Here is a 13,538-nt window from a genome sequence, read left to right as displayed (position 1 = left end):
ATTTCTAGAAAGTGATATGAGAGTCTATGAATCAAAGGCAGAGGCGGGAGTTTAGTTCTGTCATCAAGCTTGTAATGTTTTGATGGTGGTAGATAGTACGCCAGGACAGAGAACACTGGACTTGCTCCTGGCGAGGAGGAAATGAGGAAGTTGAGCAACCTGATTAGATATCAAGGTAAAAACTAGGGAACACTAAATGTATAAGTAGGTAAATGCCATCATATTCCTGAAATAGCCATCCTTTATATCAAGTTTATCAAATATATCAAAATTGGGAATATACTATAAAAAATTTTGCTTACTAATATCCAAACTATAGAGAACTTAAAAGATAAAAAGACCTCTGTACAGAAGAGAAATTAAAGCAGTAGGACCTCATTACTGGGAGACAATCACTATTAACACTGACATATATCCAAAGATGAATATAAACACATTCATGTATATGGACACCTGTATCCATGCACACATTTGACTAAAACAGACTCATGTATTACACATTGGCTGGTAAAATATTTGTTTTTAACATCTTTCTACATTATTCAATATTCCTCTCTAGACTCATAAGCTATATGACTCCACAATAGTCCATTATTGGAAAATTAGAAGGTTTGTTTTTTTTTTTCTTTTTGCTGGTGTACACGGGTGAGTGATGTTACATGTTAAATTCGAATTTCATAGAGAAAGTGTTTCTATAATTATTTTTTGGACTTAGAGATTTGGACTTGAAGAAAGAGGTCACTGTTTCATTTTACAACCATTCTGATGACTTTCTGGGAGGTGGGAATATCAAACTAACATCATTAGAGCAACTGGCTAAAGGTCAGAGGGCTCAGGACATAGATACAGGGAACCGGAGCTTATTCCACTGATTCACTCTCCCCTGACATCCTCCAAAATAAGCCAATGACAAAAAGGAACATACTATTTGATTCCACTCATACTAAGTACAAACATAGGAAAATTAATCTATGTTTTTAACAGTCAGGCAAGGGGTCACCTGAGTCAGGAGGTAAGACTGGGGGGGAGGGGGATAAAATAAGGGGCCCTTGGGGTACTGATAAAGTTTTGTGTCTTGATTTGGGTACTGGTTCTGTAAGTCTATTCGGTCTGAGATGCACCAGGCTGTATATTTAAGATATGTTCACATTTCAGAATGAATGTATAACTCAATTTAGGAAAAAAATTAAAAATAATGGCCATTCTCAAAATTTTCAAAATACCAGGCAGCTTCTATTTGCAATTTGTAGTAGTGTCAACAATGAAATAATAAAATCAATTCTGCTATTCTTTGCATTTTACTTAGAAATTTAAATCCATCCATATTTATTGTAATGACTAATAAATGAAGGTTTATGTTAGACCCTGACTGGTTTGGCTCAGCGGTTAAAGCGTTGGCCTGTGGTCCAAAGAGTCCCAGGTTCGATTCCGGCCAAGGGCACATACCTTGGCTGTGGTTTGTCCCTGGCCCTGGTTGGGGTTGTGTGGGAGACAACCAGTCGATGTGTCTCTCTCACATTGATGTTTCTCTCTCTCTCCTCCTACTCTGTCTGAAGATAAATATAAAAATATCCTCCAGTGAGGATTAAAAATCAAAATAAAGAAAGAAAATGCTTATGTTACTGATAAAGTAAAAATCAACTACTAAAATTGCAGCTACATTTAAAAAAAACAGATTTATGTTAGGGAAAAAATGGACACATTCTATCACCTTTTTCAGGATTTAATTCCACTCTTTTTCTAACTGGATATTATTCCAACTCTCCATGTGAAATCCCTGCAGAGTGCCCTTTCCTACCACTGAAGAGAGTGAGACTCATCAATTAGGTTATTCGGGTACAGATCTTACCATATAAATCACACAAAATTCATTTCTTCCAATGCAGGTGCCCCATAGAAGCATCTTAGAGCCATAACGACACTTGGTTACATTGTTTACAGTTAAGCACAACTGGCATTTGCACACTCTGTGCATGCTATTTCACTTCCCTTGACCTTTCGTTGCCGAGTGAACACGGCTCTTTAGAATAACGCAGCCAACTGCTCATGAAGCCACGGATCTGGTATGTAGCTGAACCCCAAGCCGTTCTTCTGAAGTCTGGTCACTGATCTAGTTGCTTGGTAACTTGGCTTCTGAGGTCTCTCACTTCCTCTCCTAGTTTAGGCTATCTCCCTGGCATCCTCAAGGTTCCTTAGACTTTGTATAATTTAATGCTCTATCTCTAAGACATAAAAGGGGCACCGTATGCCTTCGTTTGCCAGAGAGAGGCACAGTGACTCACAGATGAGATCATCGTCTTACCTGAAAACCCTCACACATTCTGCCTTATTAATACTTGGCCTTACCGATGAGAACATCAGCATGTCAACAGATTCCCCTCAGTAACATTACTTGATGTACGAGGAGTGATTTAGATGCACTTCCTTGTAGCATTCAAAAACCCAAAATGAGAGAAAATATCAAGGTTCAAGTGAGGTTTGAATTTGCTAAGAAAGGATCCTTTGGAAACCATCAGTCTGAATGAATAGAATTGGGCTCAAATTTGTCGAGTGTTGATAAGGTTCCTCATAATGTTTGCTTAGAAAGACCTAATCTTTAAGTGTTTTTATTTTTTTGATTGTGCCATAAGCAATACAGCTTCTTCTACAAATAAATTCCTCGTGATGAGAATGAAGTGTTTGGAAGGTTTAAGATGAACATTTCTATGTTGCTATATATATGTGCTTCTGTTTGACCTTGGCAAATAAGACAAAGAAATTTTAGTACTTTTGGTTGTTTAAAGATATAAATATTTATCGCCTATCCTCTCTCCTTCCCGTCTCTCTGTCCCTGTCTCTCTTACACACACACATGCATTTCTTACACTGTTGTTATCTTTGCCTTAATGCCTCCGTCTTAGGTTAGAAACAGAAATGCCAGTGCTGAAGGACCTTCTGTGGGAAGATGCTCACCATGGTGCTGAAAGCAAGCACTCTTATTCAACTGCTAAAACTACTGCAGACCGGAGGATGCCCTTGGAAATGTACATGTGTGATGGTTTGGTGTCAGATTTGGGTGTGTTTTACAACCTATTGACCTTCCCCCCTTTCGGGGCCCTAGTAGTGATAAGCAGTAATATCTTAGGTTAGGTTAACCAAAAACCATGTATGTAGTAAAAAAAGAACTGACCAGAGGGGTCACGACGCTTCCTTCACCAGTTCGTACAACTCGAAGCAACCTCCTTGCCAGGCACATGGTGTACGTCCATGACTACCCCTATCTTGCTATCCTTGTTTCTGAAAACTCTGTCGGCTTGTCTGGAACATTTCACAAACTTCTCAAAGATGGCCAGTTTCTGGTAGGGTGCGCATTTAAATGAGAATGATCTGGTTGGCTACAGTCTGGATGGTCATCATCAATCAGAATGCTATCTAGCCTGAACTTTGAATCAATCCCAGTATGTTGAACAGACAAAAGGGGTTTGTTTTTTTTCTCTACCTATTTATGAACATATTGTATACACACATCTTAAGTGGCCCCAAATAGCTCTCCTGGTCATATCAATATAGGTCCTTCAATCTTTCGATAATGTTTTTAATCAGAGCTTTAAGGCGATTGTTTTTACCTCAAAATTCTTAAAAATCTGTTATGAGACAGAAATAAGAGATTAATGGAGATCTTGCAAAAAAAGATAAATGGCACCACCAGAATACCACAAAACTGGGGGAAAAATTAATTGAACCTATACTTTTGATAAATATTTATTTTTTGCAGAAGAAAAATGCATACTAGTTTAAGCTGTCATTATACTCACCTACATCCTATTTTTCATATTATTAGTAATACATAATGTGGTAGTTTATATTCAAAAATAAAACTAGAATGTATATACCTCATGTATTTATCCAGAAATACACCAAGGTTACTATGGTTACCAAAAATCCATTACCTTTGAATACAGAATGAAAAAGTTTGACTTAAAGTGTGTGCTATTTATTATAGCACACAACAGCCTTCGGGAGGTTCTCTAACTGGATTCATTTTTCAGTGTCACAACTGACCCACCATACTACTAGCTTATGGCCTATGCAAGGCAAAAAAAATTTGAACTGTGTGCATTTTTAAATATATTTTGTACTAACTCAAGGTGCAGCCATGCCTTTGACTTTTACTGCTTCCTATTTAAGAGAAGGAGGAAAAAAAATTCAAACCACCTAGATGCTAAGTGGCAACTGAATTGAAGTGCATTTCATTTACATTTACCTACGTCCACCATGGTTGCCAACCCCATTTGCTACGCATCACAGAATAATGTTGGTTCTATACAGAAACCTAAGAGGGAGATACAATAAATGAAGTAGGACTAAGGAAAAAAAAATGTTGACCCTTTGAACATTGAGGAGGGGAACATAAGCCAAATTATCAAGGAAATTTTGATAGTGTAGGAGGTAAAGAATTTATAAAAGTGCAAATGACTGTCACCAGAAAAGGCAGAATATGAAATGTAACTCTTGAACAAGTTTTTAATTTATTCCTCCCTCCATTGAGTTTTTGCTCATCAAGACTGGGATCAGATAAATTAAAGTAAATATAAATGGCTAATAATCATGCAGAAAAGTATTCAGTATAATTAGTAGCTAACAATGCAAATAAAAGTAAGTTTTCACGTGCAAAATGATCAAAGGTAAAAGAATATGACATTCATTGCTGATGAACTTTTCTAAGAAATGTGGTGCAAAGTGTATATAAAATATTCTCCAAAAGTTCACTATCTTTAACTGTTCCCCTTTTAGGACTCTAACAAAGATTGATGTATAATAATATTTATCACCATGTATTTAACAAAGAGATAATTTAGAAACTTTTGAATTATTTAATTGATCAAAAGGTATTATACTTTCATAAGATGGAATATTATTTTATTAACAATATTTCAGAATATTTTTAGGAAAACACTTAATGATGTTGGATATAGTCATAATAAAGGAATATGAGAGTATCCCGTTAGTATACATTAAATATATGTTATTGCTATTGAAAATTAAGAAAGTATTAGGAGGGATATCAAATTTTAAGAGTTTCTACCAGTGTGGTAGGGTGATCAGGTATCAAATATTTGTATGTTTTAAATTACCTTCAGTAAGCATTTATCCATTTTTATAACTTAAAATGTTATCATTTTTTAGCTTGACTGTGTCTTACATTCAGTCATTTTTCTGAATTGACATTTCACACTGTCCAAGTCCATTTGGGGGCCCCCAACTCTCACTATTGCTGACAGCATCGGCGCTCACGACTAGAAGTTCAACCCGCAAACCATTCGTGTGCAAACAATATCCGGTCACAAAGACAGAGACAAGCAGCGAGCGTCCACAGCATCACAGGCACACGTTACGATGACACGTGGCAGGTACTGAACGTGCGTGCAGAGGCTAAAGCCAGTCCCAACGGCTAGAGCAGCCTCCTGTCTCAGCTTTCTCCCGGCTCATCCAGACAGAATCCCTTCCCCATTCTGTCTCCTCTGCGATCGCTAGTGGACAGGAGACCCCTGAAGACCTCCAGGACCGGAATGTCGTACACATCACAGGTCTAACATCTGAGAGTGCGCGGGGATCTTAAAGCCACTTTATTCCACTCTCACGCCATTGGAGCATCTCTGGCAAAGCAAGAATGCAGCCTGTGCCCACAGTAGAAAACACACTCCTTCAAGGCACTGGGACAACCTGACTTGTGTTCCCCCCAAACCACAGGGTGAAGCCTTACATTCCAATGGGACTATATTTAGAGGTTGGGCTTTTAAAGAGACGATTCAGATGAGATGACGTCGCAGGGCAGGGACTTCATCCGACAGGACAGGGTCCCTCTGAGAAGACACGCCAGGGGCGTGTGCCGGAGGAAAGACCACGCGAGGAACGGCAAGAAGGCAGCTGTGTCTGCAAACCAAGCGGGGAGGCCTCGAGAGGAACCGAACCTGCCAACACCTCGCTCTCAGGCTTCCTGTGTCCAGAGCGGTGAGAAAAACACTTCTGTTGTGTACGCCTGTGGTGTTTCCTAGGGCAGCCCTGGAAGATGAGCCCAGGGGCTCTGCGGGCCGTAATCAGCCTCCTGTCTCCCTTGCACAGCTGCTGTGAGGAACAATGAAAGCAAACGTGTTCAGTGAGTAGAATGCGTGGAGATTGAAAGTTTGTCTTCTGGGACCCAACTGATCCAGCCTTCGATCTCTCCCTCCTACCCCTGCCCAGAGGTTCTTGGCTTCTTTTGGCCTCAGATTTACTAGCTGTGACATTAGAGCAACACACACAATGTTGAACCCATCATAACGTTCTCGGCTCTGTTTCTCCCCTTTGTGGCCAACAGAGCAGTCCCAGCATGCTTTGCGTCTTCAGCCAACTGGGGAGTTGGCCACATTAAATTGAGTTGCTCATGAGAAGTCAACAGGGCTACAGAGCAAAAAAGTTGCGTGATAAGGAGACACAATTTCTCAAAATCTACAAAGGAATGAAAAGCACTGAAGGACCTATGACCACTGTATCTAGAAGGTGGTTGTGCGCATTATTCCACTTCCTTTACTTGCTATTTGGGGCGTCTTTTGTCCTGATCCACCATGGTCATGGTAGCCATGATCTTTCATTGCAGATACTGGAGTCACCGTATTTGATTAGTGATGTCTCATCTGCTAGTCAAATACAGATAATCAGATGCAGATTCTTCAGGTGATGCAAGCCCACAAATACAGAATCCGTGTCAGTCTGTACGCAGTGTTGGAAATCCATGTGGATTCTGGCCCCTCTCCTAACCCCAGGCTCTCTTTCTGGCTTTGCACAGTGTCACATTGAGGCATTCTGCACCTTTTGGAAATATTCAAGGCCCACAGTTTGAGACCTGCCACCACCCAGGCCCCTCTGCTGTCTTCTTGCTCTGTCCTCAGCCGCCATCTGACCTCATTCACTCGCTCCTTCGATCCTTTTTTCTATACCCATTCCGTGACGGGTCCTGCAGATGCAGGGATAAACCAGGCAGATCTGGCCGGGTCCTCGTGGCACTCACGGTTTTGTAGGCAAATCGCGAAAGTAAACAAGCAGCCTCATTTAAGACATGCAAAGCATAAAAGGGACGCACAGCGGCATCCGATGAGCTTAGGGGGGCACGCCTAACTCACACCCGGGAGTCAGGGAGGGCTTCCTGGAGGAAAGGTCCATTTGGGCTGCAATATCCCATTATGCACGATGACCCGTGTGAGCCCTAAGACACGCCTTGTGTATTAATTATTAGTCCATGTGTCAAGTTCATTCCATGGTTTTCATTTCTGTGGTCTACCATTTGTAGTTAAAATGATGTCTTAAGGTATTGCTAGGACACAATTAATGTTTTCCATATGAACTGCATTCATCAGGAAGTGATCATGATTCCTCTTTTTACTAAGTGCTCAGAACCTGCTGTGTGTTGTATATAAAGCTCCAGGTCTCTGAAAAATCTTGAAAATTGTAGTTGTTTCCATTTTACAGTGCCAGAAACGAAGTCTTAGAGAAGCTAAGCAACTTGTTGAAGACTGCATTCCCTCACCACAGCCAGAATGGATGAATTGGCATCAACGTCTGCCAATCACAGGCTGGCTGACCTTGAGGAGGTTACTTTCTCTTGTTCTGCCTCAGTTTCCTCGTTTGTGAAATGGGGTGTTGATAATACCTACCTCGAACAATAAGCACCACAGAATTCTATCCAACCGTAATGAACAACACAGAAAAGCAACGATTCTTGTCCTTTGAAGGGTCTCAGATTCCAGGGACACAAAAACGTCAACCCTGAGAATGCAACCGGATGAAAGGCATGGCCCTGTCCACAAGCACCCCACATCTGCATCCACGTGTGTCCCCACAAAATCAAAAGCACGAGAGAGAGGAGAGATGATATTCCGTTACAGCCTGCACACCTGTCATTCGTGTAGAGTGAACACGCAGGTGATCAATCCTGTCTCTGACTCTAACTTGAGGGAAGCTTTCATGGAGAATTTAACATCGGCGGCCTGTGTTTGTATCAATCAATGTTTGATTAATGATGTCTCACCTGAGAGTCAAATACAGTGTATAAAATACCATAAAATATAGAACCCCATGATTAACAAATATATTTTTGTTATTACATGTTATATAGTCTAAAATATAACATTATGTTATATATTAGAACCTGCTATACTATATTGTATTATAGATTATAACATACACTATAACATTATAACATAACAGATATGCTATATATTATAATATACACATATATTGTGCTTGAGAGGAAGATAAAATGCATAGTTAGTGGACATTAGTTTGCTTTCAGCTTTGGGCATCCGAACTTTTATGCTCACCCTTTCTCTGAGTTTGTGACCTCCCCTTTGAGCGAGTCCCCTGATCAACGTGGTTTCGAATATAAGACGACATACATAACATCGGCCTCCTGTGTTTCACAGGGTCTTCAACAATTCGCTTTTCTTCAGTGCCATTACACTTTATAATATGACCTGGGCATCAATAACTAAGTTTCTTCTCAAAGAGTCTAAAATTCAGATGCCACCGAGTCAAAAATGAGAGTCTTAAGATTAGTCCACATTCAAGTGGATCTTAAGGTGGTTCACTCACGGGACAGTGGGATGTGTTTGGAATGACATCACTGACTCAGCCACATGGCGGGGACCGCCTGGGTCCCAGCTTCATCCTGTGATGGGGGGACGTGGAGGAGTCACACACTTAGCTCTGTGTGGCTACAGCTCCAAGGCCCCCTCTGCACCTGGGCAGAGCTGTATCAGAACAGGGCCTGGGTAAGGAGTGATACGTGGGTGGCGGGGGAGGGGGAGCAATGGGAACCCTTTCTCAGTTTCTCAGCTTTGGCCCCACAGGAAGTGTGATGTAACTAAACAAATCATGGAATGTTAGTGGCTTAACAGGAAGCAAAAATTACCAACCTAATTTTTAAAATCACATTCTCAGCTAACAATTTTGTTATCAGAAATACACATATATAGACACACACACTCTACAATTACATTAAATCTATACATAGTATTCTAATGCAGACTATAATTCCTTATTGATACATATAGGAGTCTTACCCGTGACTGTGTATTGCTCTCCACGGCCGGAATAGATTAGTACCCCATCCATATATAAACTGTACTGAGTGATAACACCATTCGCTTCTTTGGGTGGACTCCAGGAGACGACCAAAGAATTGGGAAGGGATTTGGCTACTGGTGGCTGAACCTCTTGTGGGGCTGCGGGGAGAAAAAGATTTAGAGAGTCTAATTTTTGTTTACTTTTTTTTAATGCAAACTTTTCAGACCCAAGCCAATAAATCATGGAATAACCCTGAAAACCCATGCATAGGAACGTTTCTGATTCGTGGGCAGCTTGTCAGTAATTGCTTTAGGAATAGTACTAAATAACTGTCCTGAATTTATGAGAATTTGCATCGGTGATGGATGGGAAGGAAACTCGGTTCACTTGACTGACGCATAACTTCATCGGAAGTATTATTAACCCATGATCTCTACCTGAGGGTTGTGCCAATTACAGCAAAATAAACAGATGAAGTTCCTACCCTCCAGGAGCTTTTGATCTAAGATGGGCACTGCTGGCGAGCGTGGTTTGTAGCAGATATAAGGAGCATATGCGTAACCACAGACACGGCCAAAGAACAGAAGCAATTTAACTAATTATATATGAAAACTACATTGTGTGCCAGTCTTTTCTAAACTGGGGTTTGTTCCTTTTCTGTAAGGGTCAAGGAGCTCGAGCCAGAGGGAAGTAAAACTTGTTGTTGTTGTGAATCCTCGCCCAAGAATATTTTTTCCATTGATTTTTAGAGAGTCTGGGAGGGAGGGAGAGAAACATCGATGTGAGAGAGACACGTCAGTCGGTGGCTCCCGCACACACCCTGACTGGGGGCCAAGTATCGAACCTGCAACCCAGGTTTGTGCCCTTGACCGGGAATCAAACCCACGACCCTTTGGTGCTCAGGATGATGCTCTAACCAATGAGCAAAATTGGCCAGGGCAGAAATAAAAGCTCTTGACCACTGATCCTAAACATACCTATGGTTTGGTCAAGTGTCACTAAATTTAATTTTCATAATTTGTTGATTTGAGAGAGAGGGAAGATGGCAGAAGGGGGGACAAGAAACATCAATTGGTGCTCCACTTAGTTATTTGTCACTCACTGGTTGATTCTTGTATGTGCTCTGACTGGAGATCAAACCTGCAACCTTGGCGTATCAGGACGACACTCTCACCAACTGAGCTACCCGGCCAGAGTGCCAATAAATTGGAAGGAAAACTGGACATCGGGAATTCCTTAAATCCCAGAAAAGCAATGAGGAACTGGAGGAGGAGGAATCTCTCTGGGGTACAGCTACGAGGTCGAGCTGAGGGGTACCAGGGACAACCTGGACAAGGGTGCGGTGGAGGAGACAGGACGAGAGCGGGGACGATCTGTCCGCACAGCAGCAGGTGGAAGGACTTGAGATGATGACCGCGTGTCCAGCAGGCTCAAGGACTCAGTAAAAGAAACCTGATTCTCAGTGGACTAGACAGAGAGCTTAGAGAACACACTGAAGATGAGTCACTGGGGGTGGAGTCCAGGGGAGGGTGTCTGGTTAGGGCCGCTGCAAAGCATCAAGAATGAAGGAGACAAGAAGGGGGTGACAAAGGCCTTTTTCTGCCACTGTGTCACCCTCTGGGCACTGACCTTCTCTCCCGTACCTTCTGTGCCAGGGGCACCTGCGCAACAATCTCAAAGGAGGCCTGAGAAGTCCTGGCCAGTTTGGCTCAGAGGTTAGAGCATCGGCCCGAGGACCAAAGGGTCTTGGGTTGGATTCCAGTCAAGAGCATGTACCTGGGTTGCAGGTTCAGTCCCAGTCCCGGTCAGGAGCATGCAGGAGGCCACCAGTCAGTGTGTCTCTCTCACATCGATGTTTCTCTCTCTCTCCCCTCCCTCCCTTCACTCTGTCTAAAAACAATCAATGAAAAAATATCCTCAGGTGAGGGTTAAAAAAAAAAAGAAAGAAAAAGGCCTGGCCTGGGAAGAAGAGAGGGAAAAGGGGCGGGTGGCTACTGAGGAAGAGAAAGACTGACTCTTTCCCCCTAACGATTGAGCTTTGGCTCCTTTACACCCAGACAGTAGGAGCGACACGAGCTCCCTCGGACCCCGGAGAGACAAAGGCTCCGACGTTCTGAGAGCTGTTCTTCCTCCACGGGACGTTCTGATGCCCGAGCACAGTGCCCCTGGGCAGCACTGAAATGTCCATCCTCACGGCCTTCCCACCACCCTTTCCGCGGCACCCGTTTGTGCCAACAGTGCGCAAGTCCCAAGCATGACAAAAGTGCGTCTGAAGTCGGGGGTAACAGAGCCCTGATGACTAACGCCTCGCCTGGCGTCCGGAGGGTCCACCTCACTGAAATAATTGTTGCCTGTGCTGGTGTCGAGCCGTTCAAAGAGACCATGGAAAATCAACCGTTTGGTTCTTGATTTCATACTGAGCCATACAATCAATTCTTTTTAGTCAGACTGTCTCTGGATTTACTTCTGAGCCATAGTAAAATGAGGAAGCTTTCATTAATCTTTCAGATGCTTCATATTAATGACAGGGCTCTTGCATGAACAATGTAACAGCAATTAAAAAGCCCATTAATCTGCATTACAGCTATTAAAGATGCATGTCATTAAAGGGTATGGAGTTTGATTCATTTTCACACCCCCCCCAAAAACGGAGCGATTATGGCCTAGCAATGCACTTTGTCATCGAATTAGGCTGGGGTTTTCCAGCAAATGGTCTTGCAGCATTTAGTTCCTCTCCTATTTTATTATTCATGACTGAAATGTGGAAGTCAAGACCTTTGAAATTACTTTACCTTCTTGTGGAGTAGAGACATTCAGCGCGTGTGAGCTCTCGGTACAGCCAGCCAAAGTGCAAGCAGTTAGAGTGACCGTATAGTTTCTGAAGGGTAGCAAGCCTGTCAATATGCCTGTGATAAAAAGGGGAAAATGAGGTTTGCATGTTTATTGTACGCTACTAAAAAGAATATTATTGGTGTGTGTGTATGAGAAAGAGAGAGAGAGATGGAGACAGAGATAGAGTCAGAGACAGAGACAGAGTTGGAAACACAGACACGAGAGATAAAAATCAAAACATATGTCTCTCTCATTCATTCTTCTGCCTGTATTTCATTCTTCATTGTACAATGGAATGACTAGTATTTAAAAAAAAAAAAAAGCGAGACCAACCTATTGCTAAGACAGCTCTAAATAGCATTTTACCAAATGTGTTTCTCAAAACATTAGTGCCCTGCGATCCTCCTCTTGTACAATGCGGATGCCACATAGCGTTTGGAAGCAGAGCCCAGTGTATCCGACGGGTGAGGTGTATGTTACCCCATTCCAGGACCCTGAACCTCCTACAGAAACAAAACTCTTTCATTTTATGTAACATTTTTTTCCAATCTCATTGCACTGACGTCCTTTGTAGGCAGCATGTACTAACACGCTTTAGGAAATGCTACTTCCAAGAGTGGTTTCATTATTTTCACCGCAGAATACACACATACAAACTATTTGTTCATGTTGTCGCTAACAAATATGCAAATCAACAGAGTTGAACATCTAGCAAATTTGATAGTTATGCTTCTGTACTTCTACTTGCAAAAATTATTGGTTAATTCAATTAAGACACCTGTCCTAAACAGAAGGGTTGCACTTGGAAATGTTGAATTAACCTGGCTCGGTGATAGATATATAAGATTAGTTCAGCAATTAAAAGTACTCGTAGAGAGAAAATCATTTTGTTTATTGGTCTTCAGAGTCAAAGCAGACGCTCTTTAGGTGATCCTGTGAATGAGAGAAGGGTCAAAAATATAATTTCTGCATTTTGTCAGCAGTGATTTCCTTTGCAGGAGGTTTCCAGAGCTGTCTTTAATCCTAACCACAAAGATTGTCATCATTCTACATAAAAATGGCCCCACTCACAGTGCCCAGAGTAAACCTCCATTGACGTGGAGAATGTTATTGTTTTAACGTGCAACATCGGCGACAGCTTGCCTCATTCACACACACACACACACACACACACACACACACACACACACACACACACACTTTTCACCCAGGTTTCCCTCCCCAAGAGAGAACTCTAAAAATTAAAAGAGCAAAGACACAAGAGAAAGCAAAGGCCTCAGTCATTGCTGACGACAGCGCATCTCGTCTGCCCTCTGTCCATGGTGCTGCCTGGTCTTCATTCCAGCAGCTTCCAAGCCTCCCTCTGGGCTACTGGACCCTTGCTGCTGCCCTTGGCACGACCGTCTGAGCCGATGGCCAAAGATGACAGCGAGCCAGGGCACTGCTGCGCGTGCACGTGTGGCCGTCTCGTGCCAAGTGCAGTGGTCTCTATTTCCAGATCCCTTCATGCTGTAGCCTTCTGTTTTCCCTCCCTCCTGCCACCGTGACTGCATTTCCTCTTGGACTCCCAACACTGTCACCTACATTCTGAGTCCTCCTTCTCTTCAGGTATTTTTCCCTCCACC

General features: G+C 42.4%; 1 protein-coding gene across 1 annotated transcript in view; it reads right to left on the bottom strand.

The window, feature by feature from the left end:
- The window catches only part of USH2A (usherin), a 534,168-nt gene that overhangs the window by 298,729 nt on the left and 221,901 nt on the right, over positions 1 to 13,538 (bottom strand). Inside the window, exons 30-31 of the mRNA XM_036277426.1 lie at positions 11,874 to 11,987; positions 9,078 to 9,239 (exon numbers count right to left, since the gene is read on the bottom strand). Coding sequence (XP_036133319.1) covers positions 9,078 to 9,239; positions 11,874 to 11,987 — 276 coding nt within the window. The remainder of the gene's footprint in view (positions 1 to 9,077; positions 9,240 to 11,873; positions 11,988 to 13,538) is intronic.

The sequence above is a fragment of the Molossus molossus genome, unplaced genomic scaffold, assembly GCF_014108415.1.
Source record: "Molossus molossus isolate mMolMol1 unplaced genomic scaffold, mMolMol1.p scaffold_m16_p_23, whole genome shotgun sequence".
In the NCBI taxonomy this organism is placed as follows: domain Eukaryota; kingdom Metazoa; phylum Chordata; class Mammalia; order Chiroptera; family Molossidae; genus Molossus; species Molossus molossus.
The sequence above is the reverse complement of the archived record's forward strand: the minus strand, read 5'-3'. Positions and strand labels throughout refer to the sequence as shown.